Source organism: Labeo rohita, chromosome 15 (assembly GCF_022985175.1).
Source record: "Labeo rohita strain BAU-BD-2019 chromosome 15, IGBB_LRoh.1.0, whole genome shotgun sequence".
NCBI lineage: Eukaryota > Metazoa > Chordata > Actinopteri > Cypriniformes > Cyprinidae > Labeo > Labeo rohita.
In genome coordinates this window covers 34937084-34961696 of record NC_066883.1, presented here as the reverse complement: position 1 = coordinate 34961696, position 24613 = coordinate 34937084, and the positions used below count along the sequence as shown (strand labels likewise).

The following is a 24613-nucleotide window of genomic DNA, read 5'->3' as shown; positions in this document are numbered from 1 at the left end:
ATTTTGTCAGCATCACATGAGAAGTTAGACACTAATTAGAATTAGAAATTCTGAAATAAACTGAAATATTTTTAGATAAACTGAGATATTGCTCAATAACAAAGTATCTGTAAAATATGTAAGCTTGTTTCCACCACAGGATAAAAATAAATAACTAAATAAATAAGGTAACTGCATGTTTTTTCATGAAATTCTGAGTTTACATCTCATAACTGACACTTCTAAAAAACCCACCCTCCTTAGTTACTGTTGCTATGTCCGAAAAACAATGCTGCTCTCACACTGCACAGCAAAAAATACATTGTGGAACAAAGAGGAAACTGACAACACGCCGACAGACAAGACAGAGCAGGTTATTTCTGGTAAAAACAAGTTCTCAGCTTTAAAATGTTGTCATTTTTTAATAAATTCAAACAATAAATATCGTTTTGTGGCTCTTTAATATGTCATGAAAGATTACTGCCTTATTAGATTAATTGACGTGAAACGTTCGTCTTTTTTTTCTTTACTTAAAGCATGAAAAAAACATGAATGAACATCAGAACGTAGTTTATTTCAACCATGGAAAGACGTCAGTACAGTTTTTCAAGTTTAAGTCCACCACAGGGTTGCCAGGTTTTTACAACAAAACCTGTACAATTGCTACTCAAAACTAGCCCAATTGCCTTTTGGAGGTTAAAATTCACATTCCAGGGGCTAAATATCACGTTTTTTAAAGTTGCTTTAACCTGCGGACATGAAAAATAACCCGCAGCAACAGTTTTAAAGAAGCCCAATTCCATGGGAAAACCGCAGACTTGGCAACACTGGTCCACCAAAGTTAATCTACTCTCCTGTCTGATTTGTTTGTCAGACAGAATGGCGGATTCGGCGTTATGATTGGTCAGATCGCCTGTCAATCAAGCTGTTTGCGAAGGGTCAATTCAAACTTTCCTCTCAGAATTCTGGGATACAAACTCTGAATTTTTTTTTCTTTTTTGCAATTCTGACTTTTTTCTGCCATGAAGTAAAAAATATTAAAGATAACTGTGATTTTTTTAAATCTCACAGTTCTGACTTTTTTCTTAGAAATACAAAATCTTGCAATTCTTATTTTATATCTTGCAATTAAAAGATAAATTATAAGATATAAACACAGAATTGAAAGATAAAAAATCTGTGGTGGTGGAAACAAACTTAATAATACTTAATCATATATTATATCATTTATATAATCAAAATATTTAATAATTATTTTTAATACTTAATATTACATAACATAGAGAGGTATTAACTAAGAATTGTGAGGAAAAAAGGCTGAATTATAAGATAAATGTCACAATTATTATATCATAAAAACATTTTATATTAATAAATAATATTTGTAGTCAATATAAATATGATAATATAATAATAATAATAATGTACAAATAATAATAAAAAACACCTGTTATGCTTATTGAGGAGTGCTGTCTGTATGACATATAGGGCCAGATTTACTAATAGCTTTCGTCAGCGCAAACCGTCTTTTGGCAATAAAACAGTACTGTCAGGATTTATGAAAGATGCACAGTGAAGAATTAGTGCTGAAAAGGTGTGGACACAGTTATATGAATATCCATTTGGAGGTGTTTCCCTTTCAGATGCAAAATTTATGGGAGGAGAGTAATCTTGTCAGATTACTGGTATTTTGTGCCATTATTTAAAGTAGGCGGTAATTTGCACTCTTGGTAGATTGCGCTGGTAATAATGGAAATGATCTGGCTGCATCTGTGTTCTTTAATGTGTGGATTCCTAAATCATACGCAGAATTTTCCCCTCCCATTGGGGCTTTTATGGAATTGCACTCTAACGCTAATTTATCCTGTTTAGTAAATCTGGCCAATAGAGTTGCTCCCACTGATTTATAATAGAGAACTGGATAGCTCATGACGTCATAGAAGTGAAGCCACTACGCCGCCATATTGCTATTCCCTGGTACTCGCAAACCTTCTATTGAATGAATAGGAAATAATACGACTTTAATGAGAAAACATCACCTAACAAGTCAGCGTTTTCATATCTGACGTCTCACTGTACTTTCTCACAACGCAAACGTCCTAAGCATGTAAACGGTTATTGTTTAATGTCGGGAATTCGCTCTGCTTATTAAAAATATACATTGCAGTAGCGAACATCATGAACATGATAAACATCGGACGTTCACCATGTTTACAAATGACAAAATGCTCATTCTGAAAACTAAAAGATTTATGCTTTGTATACATAGAATTTGCCTTGCACAGTTAATAATTGTTTGTGCTGTTTTGTTATAGTGTTTTTATTCGTAACGTTACAGGCTAAATGCATGTTTCAACAATGATTTCCTTAACATCATTCTGAAGCAGTTAATGATTTAAACGTTTAATTCAGCCTACATAACATTCATGTTGAGATAAATGTTAATAATAAACGTTAATAATGCAAAAATGTTAAATATAACATTTTAAAATGATTTAAATAACTAAAAAGATAAAATGAAAATGAAACTTTAAAAATGAAACTAAAACTGTCAGTTAAGTCACTGATTTTATCACTGAATCATTTATTCAGGAATGAAGCCACTCTCTTTAAGAATGGGTAATTGAATCAATGACTCAGATTCGTTTAAAAACGCCTGTTCATTCATAAACGGAACACAGCTGTGTTTGAATAGAGATGCGGCTTAGTAGTGACTTTGTTTCAGACTATTTTCATTGACGAAACTGAGGAAAATCAGGTAGTGTTATAGTCAGATAAATGTAATTTAAGGCACTTAATATTATAGAATTTGCGCGATCTTTAAGAGTTTAAAATAGATGTTGCTCACTTAGGGACATTAAAATATGCACGTCATAACTTGGAGAAATAACGCTGACTAATTACATTTGGTACGGATTTAAAGACATCAAGCTTCATTTCCAAGATTTTAATTTCAATACAGCATAGAGCAATATAACATGCTTGTATTATTTATTGTATATTCGAATCAATTTCAGATACTAATTCCAGATATATGTTCATGTTTACTATTTCCTGCATAATTCCTTACGTTAAGAAATATATTTTGTGTCTGATCAAAACGTCGGCAAGTGCGCAGCTGACACACCCACCTGAACGATTTCAAAACATTGCTTATCCTGCTCGAAAAGACGATAAACACTGCAGATAAGATTTTAAGTAAAAATTAATTTACATACACATATCATAAAAACTAGTCCTGTGTGACTGATACACTTAAAATCGGGTGATTTTAGGTCAGCGGTTTCGCTGTGAGTCAATGGTGCTCACTGTCGGTAGGGAATAGTAAGATGGCGGATCGAACACTTCCGGTGGCTTCACTGCCTGACGGCAGTTTAGAACGCAATGAGCGATCCAGTCATATATATAGATCAGTGGTTGCTCCCTATTTAGGGTGTTCCAAAAAAGTCACTTATGATGTTCCATTCCAGCTGCTTTAGAAGTCAGCTGTATATACAGCAAGGCAGATCACTAGGTTTTAGAATAGAGCCATAGTGTGCATGGCAGATACTACTGTCATGTTCAATATATGATGCTTAACATATTTTATATAGGGTGAGAAATACATAACTACCTCTATGAACCCTTAATAAAAGAGAAAATAAAGCATAGCAACCGCACACTCTCCTATTCATTCTGCACCAACCAGATTATTTTAGAATATTAATGCAGAGCAGCTTTGCAACAACAACATTCCTTTTTCATTCCTTTAAATGCTATTTCAATTTCCGGCTTAACTAAAAGCTGCTTCTCTCTCAAGCAGCGAGGATATCAGCCATGACAGGGTCCTGATCTGCTTGTTGCCGGGTTACTGGTTAAGGCACCTGGTTTTCACAAATGTGTGTAAAGTCACTGATGTCATCAGAAACAAATGCACCGTCAAGGTTCGCAGGACTGTGGGGTCAATGCCTCACACGGCCCGACAAACACGAGGAGTTTAAAAAAAATGGCTTTTTTGCCTTTCTGAAGCAAACAGCATACTGTACATACATAGTAATCATTCAGTACCGTAGTATACCATTACAAACCATTTTGAAACCACAAGGACAGCCTAAAGTTGACATTTGTTTATCTTTAAATTAACAAGGCAAAATCCAACTCAATACCCAATGCCCATAAAGTAAATCAAGCCATTACCGGCTTATTTACTCGGCAGAAGCTCTACAAATTCAAAGTCACCTTGTGCACATGCTAATCCACGTTTGTAAACACACTGCATGCTCCATTTTGAGATTAACTACCTAACACTGTCGTGAATAGCAAATCCGCTGTTAAAGTGCCTTAAATTGACCAGTTTCCACAAGCCTGCACATGTAAAGCTCTCTGTTTGGGTTTACCAGCATGGAATCGCTATTGACATGAGCTTCCTGCTGACTTTCCTAAATAATCAAGAAACCCCACTGGTCCAGCAAACACCTGTCAATCAATCTGAAATCATCATCAACAAAATATGATGTGCTAACTTTTATAGACTAAACAAAAACATGGTAACACTTTAGTACAGGGAACAATTCACCCTATTAACTAGCTACTTATTAGCATGCGTATTATTAACATATTGGCTGTTTATTAGTACTTACAAAACATCTATTCTGCATGATCATATTCTACATCCCTAATCCTACCCAATACCTGAATTTAACAACTACCTTATTAACTGTTATTAAGCAGCAAATTAGGAGTTTATTGAGGCAAAAGCTGTAGTTAATGGTTTGTTAATAGAGAACTGGATTTTAAAATAAAGTGTAACCAAAAACATAAACTAATAAACTTAATCTGATGCATATTTGCTCTCAAAAAATCATGCCATTGTTTATTATTTAAATAATCATATTTTCAAAATGCATTTAATCAAATTGATTGGAAACAGCATGAATCTGTTCATGGTTAGGATTTGGCTACCTATATTCAGTCGGATAAAATGCATGAGACTGAAAGAAACTGTATTTATTTTTGGTAAAAATATATGGTAAATATATTACGTATGATGAAAATTTTCCAAATTTTCCAAATCCAAATTTTGTGTAATGTAAATTTTATAAGGAGTCTTAAATTATTATATTTTTACTTCAAAATTAATTCATTTAATTAATAATGTAATTAATTTAATATATAATTAAATTATATAATTAAAATAATTGTTTTCAGTTATTATTACATTTTCAAGTGCATTTTGTACAAATATTTTAAACTGTATTTTTCCTATTAATGCTTAAAACTGTATATAAATTAAATTAAATTTCAATTACATTTATTTTTAATTGCACTTAATTATTTCTTATAATAATAAGAAATATATTTTTTAAATATATAATATTTTTATAATTCTCACTTGAATTGAATTTTATTTTTCAGTTCATTTTTCATTTGTATTTTTCCAGTAAAACATAATCATAATATTTAAGTACCAAAATAATATTTGGTATTTCTATTAATATTTATTATCAAGTAATATTGGTAATAACCAAAGCTGAGTTTTTGTGAAGCTGAATCGCCTTTGTAATCACAGGGAATTTGTTAAATTAAAATTAAATTAAATTAAATTAAATATTGTTTTATTTAATACTTCCAGTTTTTCTCAAACTCTCCTGTTCATGAGCAGCTTGTTTATTTACAAATACCAGATGGAGGTCACCTCAAGGATCTTATTCGAATCCTAACCTGACATTTGCGTATAGGGCAAATATCACCTCGCAAGCAGCAGAGCATTATGGGAGCGAATTACAGCTCTGATGAAAACGTAAGGCTGAGCAGCCAAGCAAGAAACATTGAACATGCCAGATTCCTCCAACATCCTCACCTTCATGTGACTTCCAGCGGAGATGTAGCAGCACAAATGAGGATTGCTTTTCATTAGAGAAGCGTTCCACTATTCTGACCTGCTTCGGTAGAAACCGATGTTCAGATTACGACGGTTTCTGCTGAGTTTTGCCGTTCTCGGGTTTAGAGGGCAGACGCATCTGAATCTGAATAGAGTTTTAATAATTCAGAACGCTGAGCTTCATGCAGAGAGATAGTATTTGAACATCTGACATGCTGACCTATCATATAATCATCCAATCATGGACCAGCATGCAAATTAGAATTTGAAAACAAACTGAGCTCAGTTTCAGAGAAAGGAACACTTAATGAACCTTAAACACTTAAATCATCATGAAGTTCACAACTGGTTTGCACCTCATCGGCAGACGTGTCTCCAGCTCTGACATCATCGCAGGGGCTTTTGGATAATGAGATGCTAATCAAATGAAGGCATCAATCAAAAGCGTGACTTTGACAAATTGCACAATTCGCCGTGAAGCGGAATAAATCGGAATTAATTGATTTCAAGCTCTGGGTTCATAATGTTTGCGCGTCACACCGAAGACCTTGGTTTGTCTTTGAGACTGCTGACATGAAACAAAGACGAATTTCACTGACTGACTAAAACTTCATTAAAGCCAATAAAAAATTAACAATATTCTACTTAAGGCTTAAAACATATAATGCAAATACTTTTTCGAATAAGAAACATCAGTGCTTCAAACCCATCAGCGGCACCTACAGTTCAGATTCTCACATATACTGGTCAAATTAAATTTTTTAATGTTAAAGGTCCTATTTATTGGATTAAAAATACTGTAAAAACAGTAAAAAAGTTAAATATTATTACAAATTAAAATAACTGTTTTCTATGTGAATATATTTTAAAATGTAATTGATTTCTGTGATGCAAATCTGAATTTTCAGCATCATTACTCCAGTCTTTAATGTCACATGATATTTCAGAAATCATTCTAATATGCTGATTGGCTCCAAACTATTAACAAGTACACTGTAAAAAACAATTTGTTGAGTCAACTTAAAATAATTTGTAACCTGGCTTAAAATTTTAAGTTCAGTCAGCTCAAAAAAAAAGTTTATTCAACTTGAAATGTTAAATTAAGTGACAACTTAGATATTTGAGTTGAATCAACTTAAAATTTTAAGGCAGCTGGGTTACTTACCCATCTGTTAAGTTTAGCAAACACAAATATCTAAGTTGTTACTTAGTACAACTTAACATTTCAAGTTGAATAAACTTATTTTAGTTGACTGAACTTAAAATTTTAAGGTAGCAGGGTAACAAATTATTATTATTATATTATTATTATGTTAAGCTGACTCAACAAATTGTGTTTTTTAGATTTTTTACAGTGTAGTTTAGGTTTTAACTTATAGCACTTGAATCAAACGGCTTGGAAGCAAAATACTGAATTTTGGCAAAACCCCTCTGGATTGTCCTCGAATCTGTGTCATATAATCGTGAGACTGTGCCAGTTAAACATGACTGAGAGCTGTTGCTGTGAGAGTTGTGGACGTGAGTGTTGTGTCAGAGAGATGGAGCTCACTGCGATGTGAGCGAACCGCTAAAGGATCTGAGGACAAAGATGCAGTTGTTTCCTCCATTCATTCAACATCCCACTATCCCACATCACTGGAATACAGCCAGTGTGTGTGTGTATGTGTGTGTGTGTTTGATGAGTATGAGACTGAGATGTCTCTGTTCTGGGTACCTGATTGCTCCCGAAGTAGCCAATAAAATGCTTTGCTTTTATGTTTATACACTTGTTCTCATTAAAATTACACAGTAAACAGTCTAATGCAGTTCAGTTATTGTTTTGAATGAAATAACAGCATCTGATTCATCTGATCGTGAACATCACAGTGATGCTTTACATTAAGTATACTTTATAGGTGAACCTCATATAATATTCTGTCAAAAACATGTCAAATGTAAGTAAATAAGTAATTATATTTTGCATAAAGGAAATGGAGCCTATTTTAAGACCATAAAAAGGTGCATTTTGACATAATTTCCATTACAAATTATTATACCTATATAAACCCATTTAACCTCCCCAAATAATAATGCAAATAAATGTATGTGACGCTTTTTAAATTGAGATCTATACAAGCTGAATAAATAAGCTTTTCATTGATGTATGGTTTGTTAGAATATGGCAATAATTGGCCGAGATACAACTATTTGTAAATCTGGAATCAGATTTACAAAAAAAAAAAAAAAAAAAAAATATTGAGAAAATTGCTTTTAAAGTTGTTCTTAAGAAAGCAATTTACTAATAAAAAATTATGTTTTGATATATTAACGGTAGGAAATTTACAAAAAAAATTAATGGAACTTGATCTTTAATGATCCTAATGATTTTTGGCATAAAAGAAAAATCTATAATTTTGACCAATGCATTGTATTTTTGGATATTGCGATATTGCTACAAATACACCCATTCTACTTCTGACTGGTTTTCTAGTCCATATAATAATATATACCGCATACACAAATGTATTAGATTTTAATTAATGTATAATATATAACATAACGTGCATATAAATGGAAATATATATATATATATATTAAATTTGAACAAAATACCATATTTTTGCATATATATATAAATAAAATCAAGTATTTTAATATATAACAATTGACACATAACACAATTTTAATCATTAACAAAATAATTATTAACAATACAAAATTAATGTTGTTTAAAAGAAATCATGGCATTCAAAAAGAGAATCTAATAAGAATTAGTATAGAAAATTATGAGAATTTTATTTTGAGTGTTTTGATTTTGATGTTAATTATGACTTGGACATCTTTTTCTAAAACTAATCCTTTTATATAAAACGTAAAACATTCTGAGTCATAAAATCTCATCACCTCATAAAACTTAGACAGCCTCTCATAATCAAACTGTTAATTCTCTATCAAACTGTTAAGACTCATGCATCCTCACACTGTTTTGAAGGGTTTTTCTAGATGCCGGGCATCAGTCCCCACTCTGAGGGTCTCTGAGCAGAAAGCAGATTAGCCCAGCTCGTTTAACATGCTTAACGGGGACGATTTTCCAGTAACACCCAGATACTGGGTTTCTTACCCAGCAAAAGCTGAGAGGACTAATTGAAACATCAGCCATATGGAGCAGATTAAAGGTTTGCAGAGAAACAAAGATTAAATTCGACCTCAAACCAGGAGAAATTATACAGGCGGATTAAACACACAAAGAACATTATGAAAAGGCCCAAAGAAAATTATTAACCACCTCTGATACCAATCTAACTGTTATTTAACTGGTTAGATAACATGACTGACTAATAACACCCAAACTACATTGTGAACAATAGCATGCAATCTTTACATTAGTTATGCATCATCAAACCAAACATTACTGAAGTGCATTAAATCAGAAATCTTAGTCAATAAACGCAACAACAAATCATAAGTAACTGTTAGCAGAAGTTTAACTTCTGTATTTCAGCATATTTTTTCATCCTGTCTCTCTCTTTCTCTCTCAGAAGACATGAGGATTGGCAAATCAGGATTATATGGAATGGACATCAATGTTACCTCATGCAAAACCATTTTCAAAAAGATACAAACACAAACTAATGATTTAACTTGTTAATGAAATTCTGTTACATAGACAGAATTGGTGACTGAGTTTAAATTATGGGCCAATGTGATAAGACTCAACTTATTCTAATTCTGCTTCATTTGATATCAAGTAAATAAATGTTGATTTACTATCCAACAAGAGTTGCACTTACCAGTTGTCAACCACATGCAACTACATGCATAAAATCATTTTCTAAAAAGAAAAACCATATGCAATCCGAAAGTTAACCAAAAGGCACCAAAATTACTTTAAGGTTTTAAGGTTTTGTCAAGAAAAATAAACTCAAGTTGCACCAAATGTCTGAATGTCATTGCATTTGATGAGAAAATATCACATTGCATCTGCTGAAAATGAACCAAAATCAACTTAAACAGTGCTGCTCAATTACTTTCAGTCAGCTGGTGTTTTAATTATTGTAAGTGGATGTATCAAGTCAGTTCTCTGGAATTAATTATATCCACTGTTTTATTTACAGCTTTGAAAAATATGTTTTACAGTACACTCTTTTTGTGCAATATTTTGCTTGGATATTCAAGCTATTTCTTTAAAAAAAAAAAAAAAAAGATTGATATTTTAACCTTTTAAAAATGACATGCAGACATTATTCAGTGATTTGAATGTCCACAGATCAAAATGACACTTTTATCACATATAAGTGAGTATTTTAGGCATGTGACACATAGCAACACAGAATTAAAACCTATAACTAAGTTGATTTCTAGTTTATCTAATGCAGTGACATTGAGACTCACTTTAAGAGTCTAAAAACGTTTCGGAGCCACTGAATAAGGGCACAATGTACACAAAAAAAAACTTAGCACATAGCTGTTATTAATAAAGATCTTCGTAAGTTCCTACTCACCGATTCTCAAGACCTGCTGCGCGCTGAGACTGACCTCTGCCATCAGACACAGCAGGAAGAAGCTCACACCTGTCCCCTTCAGCATGGTGCACCTGCAGGAGGAACATTCAACATCCATATCCTTCTTCTTTTTGTATCCATACAGGAACAATTTCCATCCGAGCAGCATCTTTCCACTCACTCGTACTGGTGGGAGTCACCCATCCTCACATCCATAGGTGCTAACTGGGCATCACTTTCCAGAATAAGTCACCGTGAATGAGCATCCCTCCCGCGGTGCGTTCAGGACATAGCGGTGCCGACAATCAGGGACCGAGAGCGCGGAGAACGACTCCCAACGACTCCCGGGCTCAATTGAGGGCACAGGCGACTCTCTGATCCGCAAACATGGATCCGTTGTGAAGATTAACTTCAAATCTGGCAGCAGTCGACCTCGACAACGTCTTTGCTCTTTGGTACACCGAGGAAATGATTAAATCTTGTGCCGGAGCTCTGATGGAAACGCACATCTGCCAGCGGATTAAATACCCGTTTATCCGTCACTCGCTGTCTGTGATTTCACCCAACTGGAAGACACCTTACTCAACAGCAGTTTGACCTACTTTTAATAAAAAAAAAAACCTTCTTATCATACCTTTAAAAAAAGTCAACGAAAATGTACAGGTCAGGAGAGAAGTGCGCGGAGACGTCTGTGAGAAGTTTGTGTGTGAAGTAATGGTGGAGATTTGATTCATTCCAATGATCTGAATCAGATTCCTCAGCGGCTGGTTTCGCAAGAACATACTACTTTTATATTTCTGCTAAATAAGAAAAATATAGTACAAATATTAAGAGTAGTACGCTGGCAGTGTTCTCAAATTCAGCTTCTTTTTCCGTATTATGGGCGAGTCATTGAATCTTCACATCATCAAAAAAATACAAAAATGTGTATTTTATTTTTATTTAAATGTACGTGCCAACACATCTACTTAGAGAAGGAGTGTTAAGAATCATAAACGTTTTAACAAAAATGTTAAACCATCAATCATTTTATGAACTGGACATGATTTTTATAGAGGGTTTGCACTTACCTCATGATTTGGGCAGTTACCCGGATGCGCGATACTCGGATGTAAACAACAGCATTGATTGCATGGTTAATGTGCTACTGAATACGTTGTTCTGCTATGCTGTCTAAACCACAGAAAAACTGTGTAGAAGCTGCTAAAGGACTGACTAAACAGGAAGGGGCGCAATATTTTGACAAACTAAAGTTAATAGGTGGTAAAGATACGTATGAGCAATATTAATTTAGACATTAGCCTAATATTTCACCTACCTGACCTGAAATGATAAGCACAAACACAAATGTCAAGATTCTTGCCCAGGAAATCCTGGTTCAGTTTGGCCAACCACAAAAATGGCTTTTGTTCCTCAGACAGTTTTTTGCACTCTTTTACTTTATTTGTTATAACTTTTGGCAGTCTATAGGACTCGGAATGTTTTTTCCTGTCCGACCAATTAGTACAGCCCAAAACATGACAATGATTGACAATTTTTAGCAACAATAATCAACAAAATATGTGAGTTTTGTTCATTTTAGTGGCATTGTTTACTTTCAGTGCTGCCAATGGCCAACTGAAGATGCGTCGTGAAAACACTCTATAAAAAAGACATGATCAAAAACACAATAAGATGTATTTTATTCGTAATTAAAACATGCCAACACATCTACTGTAATTAGAGAAGGAATGTTATAGGAATCATAAACATTTTACCAAAAATGTTAAACCAGATCAATCATTTCTTGAACTGTACATGACTTTCATTAAACCACAGAAAAACCCTGCTAATAATCTATCAGTTTGGGCATTTTGGAAACTGGAAACTGGTTTCTAGTTGGTCATTTCTGGTTGATCTTACACTGGTATTACTAGGTGGTCGTTAAGTTAGGAAAGTCCACCAGCTTAGACTAGTTAGAAACCATCTTAAACTGGATTTTCTATTAATTTTCCAAAACAGTGTTTGAATTCTAAATATCTCCTGAGTTTTGGTCGCTTAATAATCTCAGCAGCCAATAATTCACCACACAAAACACATTATGGTGGCATTGCAATATTAGTTCATACTAAAATTGAAGTAGTTTTGACTGTCTACCAAGAGTGAGACCTTTTAAACCACTCTGGATCTGGTTTAGGAGGTGATTACTACCCGTATTCTTTAGGTCTTTGTGACAGTAGGTTTATACGGCATTAGAGGGATTACAGAGCCAGGATCTGGATCACAGATCATAGAGAGAAGATACAGTTCAGCCCCAGTAAACAAAGCCAGATCATGTATTTCTACAGGATGTTTTACACTATGGTGTCTACTTTGACAACATACCTGACTATGAATTGCAATACATTTTTGTTGTTGTTGTACATTTCTTCTTTATAGTGTAACAAAAGAAAAAAACTAAAATAATTGAAATTCAATTTACAATTTAGATGACAATTTACAAAATAGATTAAATCCCCAATAAGCTACTGTACACTTGTAAGGCCATCTACTGGTTAATCATCATAATGACTAAGGGAGGCCGGGGCAAGTTGTCACATTATTTTTTAAAGTCTATTACTTGAAAATTAAATCTCAAACCACTAAACTTTGAGCTCAACACTGAATTAGCTCTTGTGACAACTAACCCCAGTCTTCTCTATTTAATACATTTTTTCTCCTAAAGCCACATTTGATACAAACAGCAAAGACTCTGAAAACAGTGCATAAAATAATTTACACATTTGTAAGGGGCAATATGCATAAAATGCATAAACATGCAGTATATTTTAGTCCTCTGTTTGCCAAAAACAGAGAACGGTGAGATATATTTACATGACATCTCTTCAAATATTGTCATGTTCTCAGCTCTAGAATAAACTCACAGCTGTTTATTTAGAGAATAACACACAGCTTCTTAACTGCCAGCAAATATCCTCCCACAGGGCTAAAACCAGTTTGATGTGCCGTATGCTGATTCAGTGTTTGCTGTCCACATGCCCCAATGTGAAACAAAGGTTGTTTATGGGGGCTGAATGCAGTTGGCATAACAAACAACTGCAGCATTGAGTTTACAACTCCAACTGTGCATCCATTACCAGTTTTACCTGGAGTTCTCTATCCGTTACCATTCACATTCAATGGCAGCTGCTCATCTGGTGTTAAATGCCCTGTATTTCACTTGCATGCTGCCATTTTAGCTCGTGGGAAAAACACTGGAAACTCTGGAGCTGCAGGAAAATGACGCCATTATAGTTACGAAACCCTTCAATAGCTTCTCAGCTGTGATGTTGAAAAAAATTGAAATTCATTTCACATTTATAATGGTGCTACAAAAAAGCACTAGCATATATTTTAATCAAATGAAATATTTGTGTGTTATGTTACATGCATTGCATATGCACTCTTTCTTAGTTACTCTTTTCAAAGTAATACTAAAAATAGTTTGCGTAATATTCCCTACAAAATGAATTTATGACTTTTGAGATTATATGATATCGATACTACACAGATGCAGCCCTTAACGCAGTTCTCAACAGGAGGCAGAGACATCCAAGCAGGGTAGATAAACAAACAAACAAACAAACAAACACACAAAGAACTTTTTCTAGATTTCTAGACTTGGTTCTAGTTATGTCAAGCTCTAAACTATTTTATTGGGCAAAAAATGCTGAGAAATTGCTATTTGTGAGTTAAAAAAATACATTAATAATAATAATAACAACACTGAATGACTAAAAAGGTCATGTAAATTAATTGGCAATAAAATGTGAAAAGCCAGAAGAACACTGAGTTAGAAACTTCTGAAATTATGGACCTTTTATTTATTTATTTGTTTATTTATTTATTTTTATTTATTTATTTATTTATTTATTTATTCATGGAAGCCCATTACCGCCACGTAAGAAAAAAACTGAAGTCATAATTAGACAAAATTTGACTTAAATCGAAATTATGACTTCATAATATGACTTCATGACTTCATAGTCATAATTATGAGATAAAAAGTTACAATTATGACTTTAAAAAGTTTAAATAATGACTTTACAAATTGAAATTAATTTAATGACTTACTAATAATAATAATTTCGACTTTTTATCTCTTATTTTCAACTTTTTTACGAGACAGAAAGTCTAAATTAGGACTTAAAAATCAATTATGAGACAAAAAGTCGAAATTAAAGTCATTAAGTCAATTTCGACCTGTAAAGTCATTATTTCAACTTTTTATCTCATAATTTAATAATAATAATTTAATAATAATATTTCATAATATCTCGTACTTTTAAACATATAATTCTAAAATTATAAGGTAATAATTTTAAAGTTATCATTTCAACTTTTTAACTTGTAATTATGACTTATATGTCATAATTCCAACTTTTTAAGGCATGTTTTTTTTTTTGGGCTTCCATAATTTTACCTCTCATAGTTTCTGTAAATAAAAATGTTTGAAAATGAGCTTTTTCATTCCAGCAAAAGAACATTCAGTTATTAAATTTTCTGGATTACTAGAAGATACTAAAATTACTAAACTACAACTTTTTGTCTATTAAAAAAAGGGGGGGAGCAGGGAATATTACTTATTTGAAAATACTGTCTTTGACAGTGAGGGCTTCGGAGTGAAAAAGGTTGAGAATCACCGCCTTAAAGCACTTTATTTTGTTGGAAGCACTACTTTTTGAGCACATTTGCTTTTTTTTAAATAAAAAAAATTGTTGAAATACATCAGAAACACTTATATACGCAATCCAGAACTGCTCCCCCGAGGTGTGTGACTGCACCCTGGAGTAGTTGTACCCTATGAAGAGCGGGTTCTGATGCAGGGGATGAAACGTGGATCCGGTGGTGTATGAAGCATATGGATTGCTGCCGCTGCTTCCTTTCAAATGTGTGGAAAGCTGACGCGGGTAATGCGTGTTTCTAGGAACATGCTGGCTTTGCATCACATTTTGGCCATAATAATTCAGGTTCTGACTGTGCTGGCTGTACACTAAAGACCCTGGGGCCACCGCCTGGATGCTGTAGGGTGAATGTCGACCACTAGAGGGTGTAATGGTGTAGCTGAACGCGGACGGCAAAGGCTGTTGAATGGAAAGACTGTTGCTCTGGACCAAAGGCTGGTGTCTTATAGTGTTAAAGGTCTGGAAGTGGGTTAAAATGGGTTTATTAGTTGGCGGACGAGCATGAAATGAGCCTGGTTTTGGCTCAACGCGACGACAGAGAAATATAATTCCAGACGCCAGAAGAAAAGCACTAGTTACCCAACCGATATAAAGTGCCTCTCCAAGTTCCCTGCGTTGAGCGTCAATCAATAGAGGGTTGTAGAAGTCTCTAATGATAGTGTGGGCCGTCCAAGAGACCGGGATGATAATGCAAACGGACGCTAAGATCTGCATCACCCCCGCGGCCATCGCAATGAGGCTTTTGGCCCGTGGTTGATCTGTGAGGCACGACATGCAACGGAGGCCCACGAGAGACACTATAAGCCCAATTCCAGACAGCGCCAAAGCACAACACGTCAACCCACGGGCCGCTTGCAGGTCTGGTGGGAGGAACAGCAGAGAGTCATAGACTTTGCACTGCATGTGGATGTTGGCCTGCCTGAAGCACGTCATCCACAAACCCTCCCAGCGCGTCTCCATCACAATGATGTTCTCTCCAATAAACGCTGTCACTTTCCACATGGGAAGGCCCGTGACGGCCACCGCGCCGATCAGGCCGATGATGCCCAGACACAGGGCGATGAGTTCACACTTGCCCTGAACCATCATTGACCTCAGTCTCACACGCTTATGACTATGTCATCAGTTTTCCTAAAAGTGAATAAACAAACATAATTGGTTTGGAAATTTACATGAGGGGCCCTTGGCACAGGATGCATCTTGCATTTAATCTGTCAGGTTTTTTAATAGCACCAGACAAATGCTTTTAAATGCATTAAACAGCATTAAAGCAGTTTTACACTTTTAAGAGCCACTGCCAAAATACAGTTGAAATTAAAAGTATACATTCACCTTGCAGAATCTGCAAAATTTTAATTATTATACCAAATTAAGAGGGATCATTCAAATTGCCTGTTATTTTTTATTTAGTACTGACCTGAATAAAAATGACCCCTGAATTTATGAAAATTACCCCGTTTAAAAGTTACCGTAACAGTTAAACTGCCTGCTGTTCTACAGAAAAACCCTTCAGGTCCCACAGATTGTTTGGTTTTTTGGCTTTTTTGTGTATTTGAACCCTTTCAAACAATGACTGTATGATTTTGAGGACATCTGAGGGACTCATATGCAACTATTAGAGAAGGATCAATTGCTCACTGATGCTTCAGAAGGAAAAACGATGCATTAAGAGCCAGGGGGTGAAAACTTTTGAACCTTCTGTAATAGTTGCGAGTCCCTCAGTTGTCCTCAGTGTGAAAATATGGATCTCAGAATCATACAGTCATTGTTGGAAAGCGTTCAAATACACAAAAATGTTGAAAAACCAAAAAAATTTGTGGACCTGAAGAATTTTTTTGAAGAACAGCAGGCGGTTTAAGGGACTCATGAACAACTATCACTAAACAAAAACAAACAAACAAAAAAAAAAAAAAACAGCTGTTTTTTATTCAGGTAACAAAACAGTATTAAAAATCAAGTGTAAAGTTTTGAGCAGGGTCATTTTTATAAATTCAACTATTTTTTTTTCTCTTGTGGACTATATGTAAACATCTTTTATGTGGAATACTTTATTCAGGTCAGTATTAAATAAAAAAGTAACATGGATTTTGTATGATCCCTCTTATTTTGGTAAAATAATTAACATTTTGCAGATTCTGCAGGGTGTATGTAAACTTTTGACTTCAACTCTACTATAATAAATAGCCTATATAAAAATCGTGCAACAGTCTTATTATCCTTCACAACATTTTTTCCCCAAGATGCATGATTATTTTTTACTTTTTGCTTTAGTGTTCCAGTATCAATTCTAGATTTCCAAACATTTAATTCCAATGCAAATATTGTAATGATTTTGGTAAACTAATATTTTTATTCAGCATGGATGCATTCAATTGATTAAAAGTTACAATAAAGACCTTAATAATGTTGCAAAATATGTTTCAAATAAATGATTTTTCTGTTCATCAAAGCAGCACAACTGTTTTTAAAACCAATAATAATCAGAAATGTTTCTTGAGCAGCAAATCAGGATATTAGAATGATTTCTGAAGGATCATGTGACATTGAAGAATGGAGTGATGATGCTGAAAATTCAGCTTTGCATAATGGGAATAAATTACATTTTACAATATATTAATATAGAAATTAGCTATTTTCGATTGTAAGTATATTTTATAATATTACTGTCGTTACTTATGATTGGTATGGCTACTTTTGAATAGATAAGGATGCTTTCAGCCTCAATATGATGTAGTTATTGCATCTACCAATAGGGTACGTATATCTCAACCAATAAAAAGAGCAAATCCTGACCTCCTGACCTATTAAACAGAATGTACCTTTTCCTTTAACAGGCTAAATGTTCAGTTCTGTTCTTAATCAAATGTTTTATTCTTCTATTAATTTCTGCTGTACTTTATCTAGGGTTTTTTTTTTTTCTGAAGAACATGTCCTGAATGAATGTCTCCTTAGATAACAGCAAACAATCCTCAACAAATGAATGAATCCACTCACCCTGTTCTGAACAAAGATAATCCTGTTGGACAGCAATTTAGCCTCCAAATCCAGAGGTCTTGAGTCTGTTAGTAAAACAAAGGTGTGTTAAATAAATGTTGTTCCCAGATTAAATAGGCCAGTCCACATGGCAGTGTAGAAAGAGTGGGATATTATATGCTTCCACAGCTTAAGAACAGACAAACTTACTCTCTATGTTATGGGAAAGTGGCATTGCTGTCTTCTGATTGGTTGAGGATGATGAGGGTAAGTGGAGATGCTGATGGTGTGTTTACTGTCCAAGGTCTCACATAAACAAACACACAAACTCTCAAATTAACAGATGACCTTGACTAAAAGAGAGTTATGGCATTCTCACAAGTCAACACTAGAGGGAGCCGCTGCGCCAATCTGTTTACAGGTAAATTAGTTCTGTCAGAGCTGTTCAACTAGTGCTTCCGAAGCTGAAACCAGTGTCCTTTATTGACCTTATTAGGCAACAAAGAAGTAAGCTACTTTATGTTTAGACTTTCGATTCATTAGCCGCTATACTACAGATAACTAAAAGAAAAACAAGGTGGAGTGAATGTTAAAACTAGGCATATCCCTGGTGAAAAAAACAGCATATGCTGGTAGGTATGTTTTGATGCTGGGATGCTGGTTAGGTAGGTTTTGATGCTGGTTTAGGCTGGTCCTTTGCTGGTTCATGCTGGTCCTTGACCAGCAAAAACCAGCAAAAACCAGCAAAGGACCAAATGTTTGGTTGCTGCCAAAAGCCTTATCTATTTTTACTATCATTATTGTCATTTATCATTCATTACATTTTATCAACAGCACAGGCTGTAGTCCAGCTTTACCAATGATTTCAGTAATATAGTCTTGGTCACTTCTCCCAGGTGAGGACCCACATATTTTGCATTAGCAACCTCAACTGAAGCCACAGTGCATATTAGCCTACCTCTTTTGTGAGCTGCCTTGTTGTTTACTAGCTACTTAGGCAGCTAGCCTCTAGCATCCTCACTGAAATTGAACCACATAACTGAGTATTTGCTTCACAAAAATATCAATGAAACAGCACACAAGTGTTCTATACTTAGCCTATTGCTAAGCTAATAATGCAAGCCCTGTTGAAAAAAACAGCATATGCTGGTAGGTAGGTTTTGATGCTGGTTTAAGCTGGTTTATGCTGGTTCTTTGCTGGTCAAGGATCAGCATAAACCAGCAAAGGACCAGCTTAAACCAGCATCAAAACCTACCCAGCATCCCAACATCAAAACCTACCTACCAGCATATGCTGTTTTTTTCACTACACTGTAAAAAATAAAAAACACAATTTGTTGAGTCAGCTTAAAATAATTTACCTTGCTGCCTTAAAATTTTAAGTTTAGTCAACTAAAATAAGTTTAGTCAACTTAAAATGTTAAGTTGTACCAAGTAACAACTTAGATATTTGTGTTTGTTAAACTTAACAGATGGGTAAGTAACCTAGCTGCCTTAAAATTTTAAGTTGATTCAACTCAAATATCTAAGTTGTCACTTAGTATAATTTAACATTTCAGGTTGAATAAACTTTTTTTTGAGTTGACTGAACTTAAAATTTTAAGGCAGCCAGGTTACAAATTATTTTAAGTTGACTCAACAAATTGTTTTTTACAGTGTAGGGGGACCCCAATAATAATATAAATACAGTGTGCATATACTTTGTATTTGGTTTAAAAAAGGACATTTTTAATTACTCAGCTATGTTTTACCAGCATAGCTATTAAATCAAATGCAAGTGCATTAAAATGTAAAATATGCATTAAATGCATTTTTTCTTCAGTGAGCTTAATGTGCTGGGATTGCATCTTCATGAAGGATGATGCCAAAAGAATCTCATAGACAAGTTGCTGCCTACATTTACATTTAAGCCTGTGAAAGTATTGTTATTGTTGATTAAAATGACAAAAAAAAGACATAAAAAGACATAAAATATAAAATGAAAAACTAAATGGATATTAGAAATAACTGAACTTACTGAAATAAGTTTAAGTTTAACTACTAATTTTGCTAGAACTAAAACAAATCTAAGTTAAATAGAAATTTAAAAAATAAATAAAAAACACATACTGAAACAAACTGAACTGAAAATATAAAATTTAAGCTAATTCAAAATATTAATAAATATTATAATGGTATAATATAATAGTACCAACAATTTTGGACTTGCTGTGTAAGGCAAACATTTTTATTTTTTTTCATTTTATCACTGCTCATATTTTAATACACTCGGAGCGTCATATTTCATCTGATACAAAAAGAAAAAAAAACTAAGACTGTCTATTTATAACAGTTCCCAGTGAAACACTTTAGTCTGTCCAAAAGTATGCAGTTAAAACTTTAAAACTGCTTGTTAAGATTTTATGTGTGGGTGTGTATTTCTCCCTTTTCCCTGCTGAATAGCAGTTCTGATCCGTTTCCTGGTTCTGTTGTAGCATTACTATACTAACAAGCAGCTCTTGTCTGACTCATTCTCTGGGTGTGTCAGAGACGCTAAAGACAATAGGCGTCTTACGTTTCACTGCGCTGTTCTATTTATCTGAAGCCGCAGGGCATAAAGATCTTGAACACACTGAGCTGAACTAAAACATCAAATTCAGCACCTGCCTGTAACTCAGACCCCGTGACTTTTTGAGAAAACACGTCCTCTGAAGCATAGAGATGAACAGATTTCTTCTAAGAACTATTACTGTGCAAATACATAGCAGAAACCAGAACACAATCTTTTCAAACTACCTGTAAATACTGAATGAGGAGGAATAGCAAATATCGTACCATTAAGGATATTGAACTTTTTTATTAATTTAAATCGTTTTTTGCTTTGATATTTACATTTAAAAAACATCTGAATATTAAACACTTTTTTTCCTAGTTTCTATTTTTAGACAGCTTTTAGACAGTAATACAAAAATACCTCGAGTAACATACTTTATAACATCCCGAGGTATGATCTGTACTTTACAATGAATCATATAAAATAACAAAAAATCTTTAAAATCTTTAAAACATCTTTAAAATTCTTCATCTCAGTCACAGTTCACAAGTAGAAACGACATTTAAATGTACTTAAAAACATTCCGAAGAATAAAACGGGGGAAAATGGAATGAACAGCTACCTTTGTTACATTTAAAACTGTTTAGATGTTACATTTTTAAAATCTTCTTTTATCTTTTTTTTAAAAACCTTTGGTTAGAAGTCTGTCCATCCCTCATCTGCTCATATTTAAAAATTTAAAAAGCAAAAGCAGAAATGACATTTAATTGTTGGAAACATTCCAAAGAATGAACAGGGGGAACAATTTAAATGTATGACTAACTGCTAGATTTAAAACCGTTTAAATGTGGCAAATTTTCTAAATGTTCTTTTTTACTTTCCAAATGTTCTCTTTTCCCGCTCCTACTTAGATATTAAAAAACTTGAAGTGGAAACAATATTTAAATTCTGTCAAAAACATTACCAAGAATGATACAAAAAAATATGAAATGCATGACTAAAATTGTTACATTTAAAACCATTTTTTTTTTTTTTTTAATAAAACCTCTGGTTAGAATTCCATTCTTTCCATCTCTCATCTGCTCCTACTTAAACATTTAAAAAGCCAAAGTGGAAATGGTATTAAAATTCGGTCAAAAACATTCCAAGGAACAAAAAAATAAAAATAAAATGAAATGTAGGCCCAACTTTGTTACATTTAAAACCATTTAAATGTTTCCAAATAGTCTTTTTTCCCTTGTCTTAGAAAAGATTGGTTCAGAATGTTTTCAATTTCTCATTTGCTACTGATATTTAAAAAGTCAAAGTAGAAATGTCATCTAAATGACATCAAAAATATTCCCAAGAATAAAACAGATTTAAAAAACGAAATGTATGACTCACTTACATTATTTTTTTCTCCCCCAAATATTCTTTTTTCAAAAGTTTTGGTGATTTTTTTCATCTCGAACACACACACACACAGACACAAATGCAAAAACACAAGCCTGTGAAAAGTCCAGCTGGATTTCAGAGATAAGCCACGGCGCTGCGGGCCGATGGATGTCGGGACGGTTGTATGAATGACTGCTGTCTGGAAGGCTGAATGAATGACTGCTGTCTGGACGGTTGGTACGACTGCTCAATGAACGATGGTGGTCCGGACGGGTGGCTGTACACTGAGCGCGGCTGGGGATGGTAGGCCACGGGTTGCGGTTGATAGGCCACGTAGGGTGGGTTCCTGTTGTACATATACCTTGGATCCGGGCCCTTGTCCAGGGGGCCATTGCAGCAGGTGAATATGCACCCGCCGACGAATAAGAAGGCGGACGCCACCCAACCAATGTACAAGGCCTCTCCGAGTTCCCTACGCTGGGCATCGATGAGCAAGGGGTTGTAGAAGTCCTGGATGATGACATGTCCAGTCCAGGACACGGGGATGAGGCAGCAGAAGCAGCCGGCTAGGATCATGCAGCCGGAGATAATCAGAACCATCCGCTTTGCACGGTCGTTCCCTTGAATGCACGCCGTGCATCTCATCCCGGCGATTGCAATTAGTAAACCCAGCCCGGTCAACGCCACGGAGCAGCACATAAGTCCCCGAGCAGCCTGGAGGTCCGGGGAAAGTGCTAGCAAGGAGTCGTACACCTTACACTGCATCCGAATGTTGGCCTGCCGGTAGCAGTTCATCCACAAGCCCTCGTAGCGTGTCTCCATCACGATGATGTTCTCCCCAATGAACGCCGTCACCCTCCACATCGGCATCCCGGTGCTGGCCGCCACCCCGATGAGGCCGATCAGGCTCACGCACATTCCCACAATCTCCAGGGCGCCGTTCGCCATGATTACAGAAGCCTGAAGAGTGAGGACTGGTTTCGACTGTGAGGTTTTGCATCCCGGTGGAATGGGAGCTGATAGGTGTTCACCTGTTCCCAGCCTCCGCCCTCTATCTTAGGGGAGGGAGGGAACGCCGGCACAGGTTGCTATGAAATCAAATCCCCCCTGCGAGTGTTTGTGTCTGGTTTTGTGTCGCTTGGGGAGGAGGAGGAGCTCGTAGCCGTGTTGATGTTTGCTCAGCAGGCTTAGTTTTTTGCCAGAGATCCTGTTAAGTGAGGAAACATAGCTGAAGGGGGTTACTGAACAGCCAAATACAGGCAAACACACAACAGCTCTGAAACTGCTGTCAATGTTTAACACCACTGGTGTTGTGGCTCATTAAATTGCTGTCTGAAATGTTCAGAAGAACATTTGTAAAGTCAGCTGATGGCTTAATGTTGATGTTTTACCTTTAGTTGAAGGTGAAGCATATCATTTCTGCACCACTACAGACGAATAATTTCAACATTTTTTAAAATTCTGTTTAATGCTGAGTGGTTTTTAGTATGTAGCTACACAGTTACTAGGATGTTCTGGGGGAACCACAAAAAGCAACCACATAGCAACATCCTCTCAGAACATAAGCAACCGCATTGTAACATTCTAAAAAAAAAACATTTAGAACTCTTTTACAGCTGCATAGCAAAAAAAAAAAATAAATAAATAAATTTTATCTCAGTCACAGTTCACAAGTAGAAACGACATTTAAATGTAGTCAGAAACATTCCAAAGAATAAAACGGGGGGAAAATGGAATGAACAGCTAACTGTTTTTATGAACAAATATAAACAAAAAAGCATCTTTAAATAAAAATAAACATATAAATACAGATATAAATAAACACTTTGCCAATAAAACTAAAAAGGAAACCAGCACAGTGGGTGTTTAAAAAATATGAAAGCTAGTTAAAAACATATGTAAAATTAACATATATAAAATTTTAGTGCTTTTTCATAGCTTAGGAGTAATATTTAATTTAAGTTTCAGCTTTCTCTCATGTTTTTAGTAAAGGTGACATCATGAAAATCTTTTTACGTGTTTAAAGGAGAAGTCCACTTCCAAAACAAAGATTCACATATAATGTACTCACCCCCTTGTCATCCGAGATGTTCATGTCTTTCTTTCTTCAGTCGTAAATAAATTATGTTTTTTGAGGAAAAAAACATACTGTGACATTTTCAGTCACAGTTCACAAGTAGAAACGACATTTAAATGTAGTCAGAAACATTCCAAAGAATAAAACGGGGGGAAAATGGAATGAACAGCTAACTGTGTTACATTTAAAACTGTTTAAGTGTTACATTTTCAAAATGTTCTTTTATCTTTTTTTAAAAACCTTTTTTTAGAAGTCTGTCCATCCCTCATCTGTTCATATTTAAAAATTTAAAAAGCAAAAGTAGAAATTACATTTAAATGTAAAATTCCAAAGAATGAACAGGGGGAACAATTTAAATGTATGACTAACTGCGAGATTTAAAACTTAAATTTTTTTTTTTTTTTTTAATTTTCCAAATGTTCTCTTTTCCTGCTCCTACTTAGGTATTAAAAAACTGGAAACAATATTTAAATTCTGTCAAAAACGTTACCAAGAATGATACAGAAAAATATGAAATGTATGACTAAATTTGTTACATTTAAAACCATTTTTTTCATTTGATTTTTTTTTTTAATAAAACCTCTGGTTAGAATTCCGTCCTTTCCATTTTTCATTTGCTCCTACTTAGACATT

At 34.5% G+C, this 24613-nt stretch overlaps 4 protein-coding genes across 7 annotated transcripts in view; 1 reads left to right on the top strand and 3 right to left on the bottom strand.

Annotated features, from left to right (window-relative positions):
* Positions 1-11120, bottom strand: part of grik1b (glutamate receptor, ionotropic, kainate 1b) — a 36384-nt gene extending 25264 nt beyond the window's left edge. For 3 of the 4 annotated variants that reach the window (XM_051128985.1, XM_051128986.1, XM_051128987.1), the window contains exon 1: positions 10321-11120. In XM_051128985.1, the coding sequence (XP_050984942.1) occupies positions 10321-10489 (169 nt within the window). In that variant the 5' untranslated portion in view covers positions 10490-11120. The remainder of the gene's footprint in view (positions 1-10320) is intronic. The other variant, XM_051128988.1, reaches the window with a different exon arrangement.
* The window catches only part of LOC127177051 (uncharacterized), a 219621-nt gene that overhangs the window by 2490 nt on the left and 192518 nt on the right, over positions 1-24613 (top strand). The gene's annotated exons all lie outside the window — the stretch shown is intronic.
* LOC127177042 (claudin-8-like) lies at positions 15077-18787 on the bottom strand. The gene is given in 3 exon segments (XM_051129018.1): positions 15077-15103; positions 15105-16154; positions 18018-18787. Coding segments are annotated over 2 exon segments (1035 nt in total). The 5' UTR covers positions 16113-16154; positions 18018-18787.
* Positions 20252-22998, bottom strand: cldn8.1 (claudin 8.1). The gene has a single exon (XM_051129024.1). It carries the CDS (start codon positions 22849-22851, stop codon positions 22039-22041), a length of 813 nt encoding a protein of 270 aa, XP_050984981.1. The 5' UTR covers positions 22852-22998; the 3' UTR covers positions 20252-22038.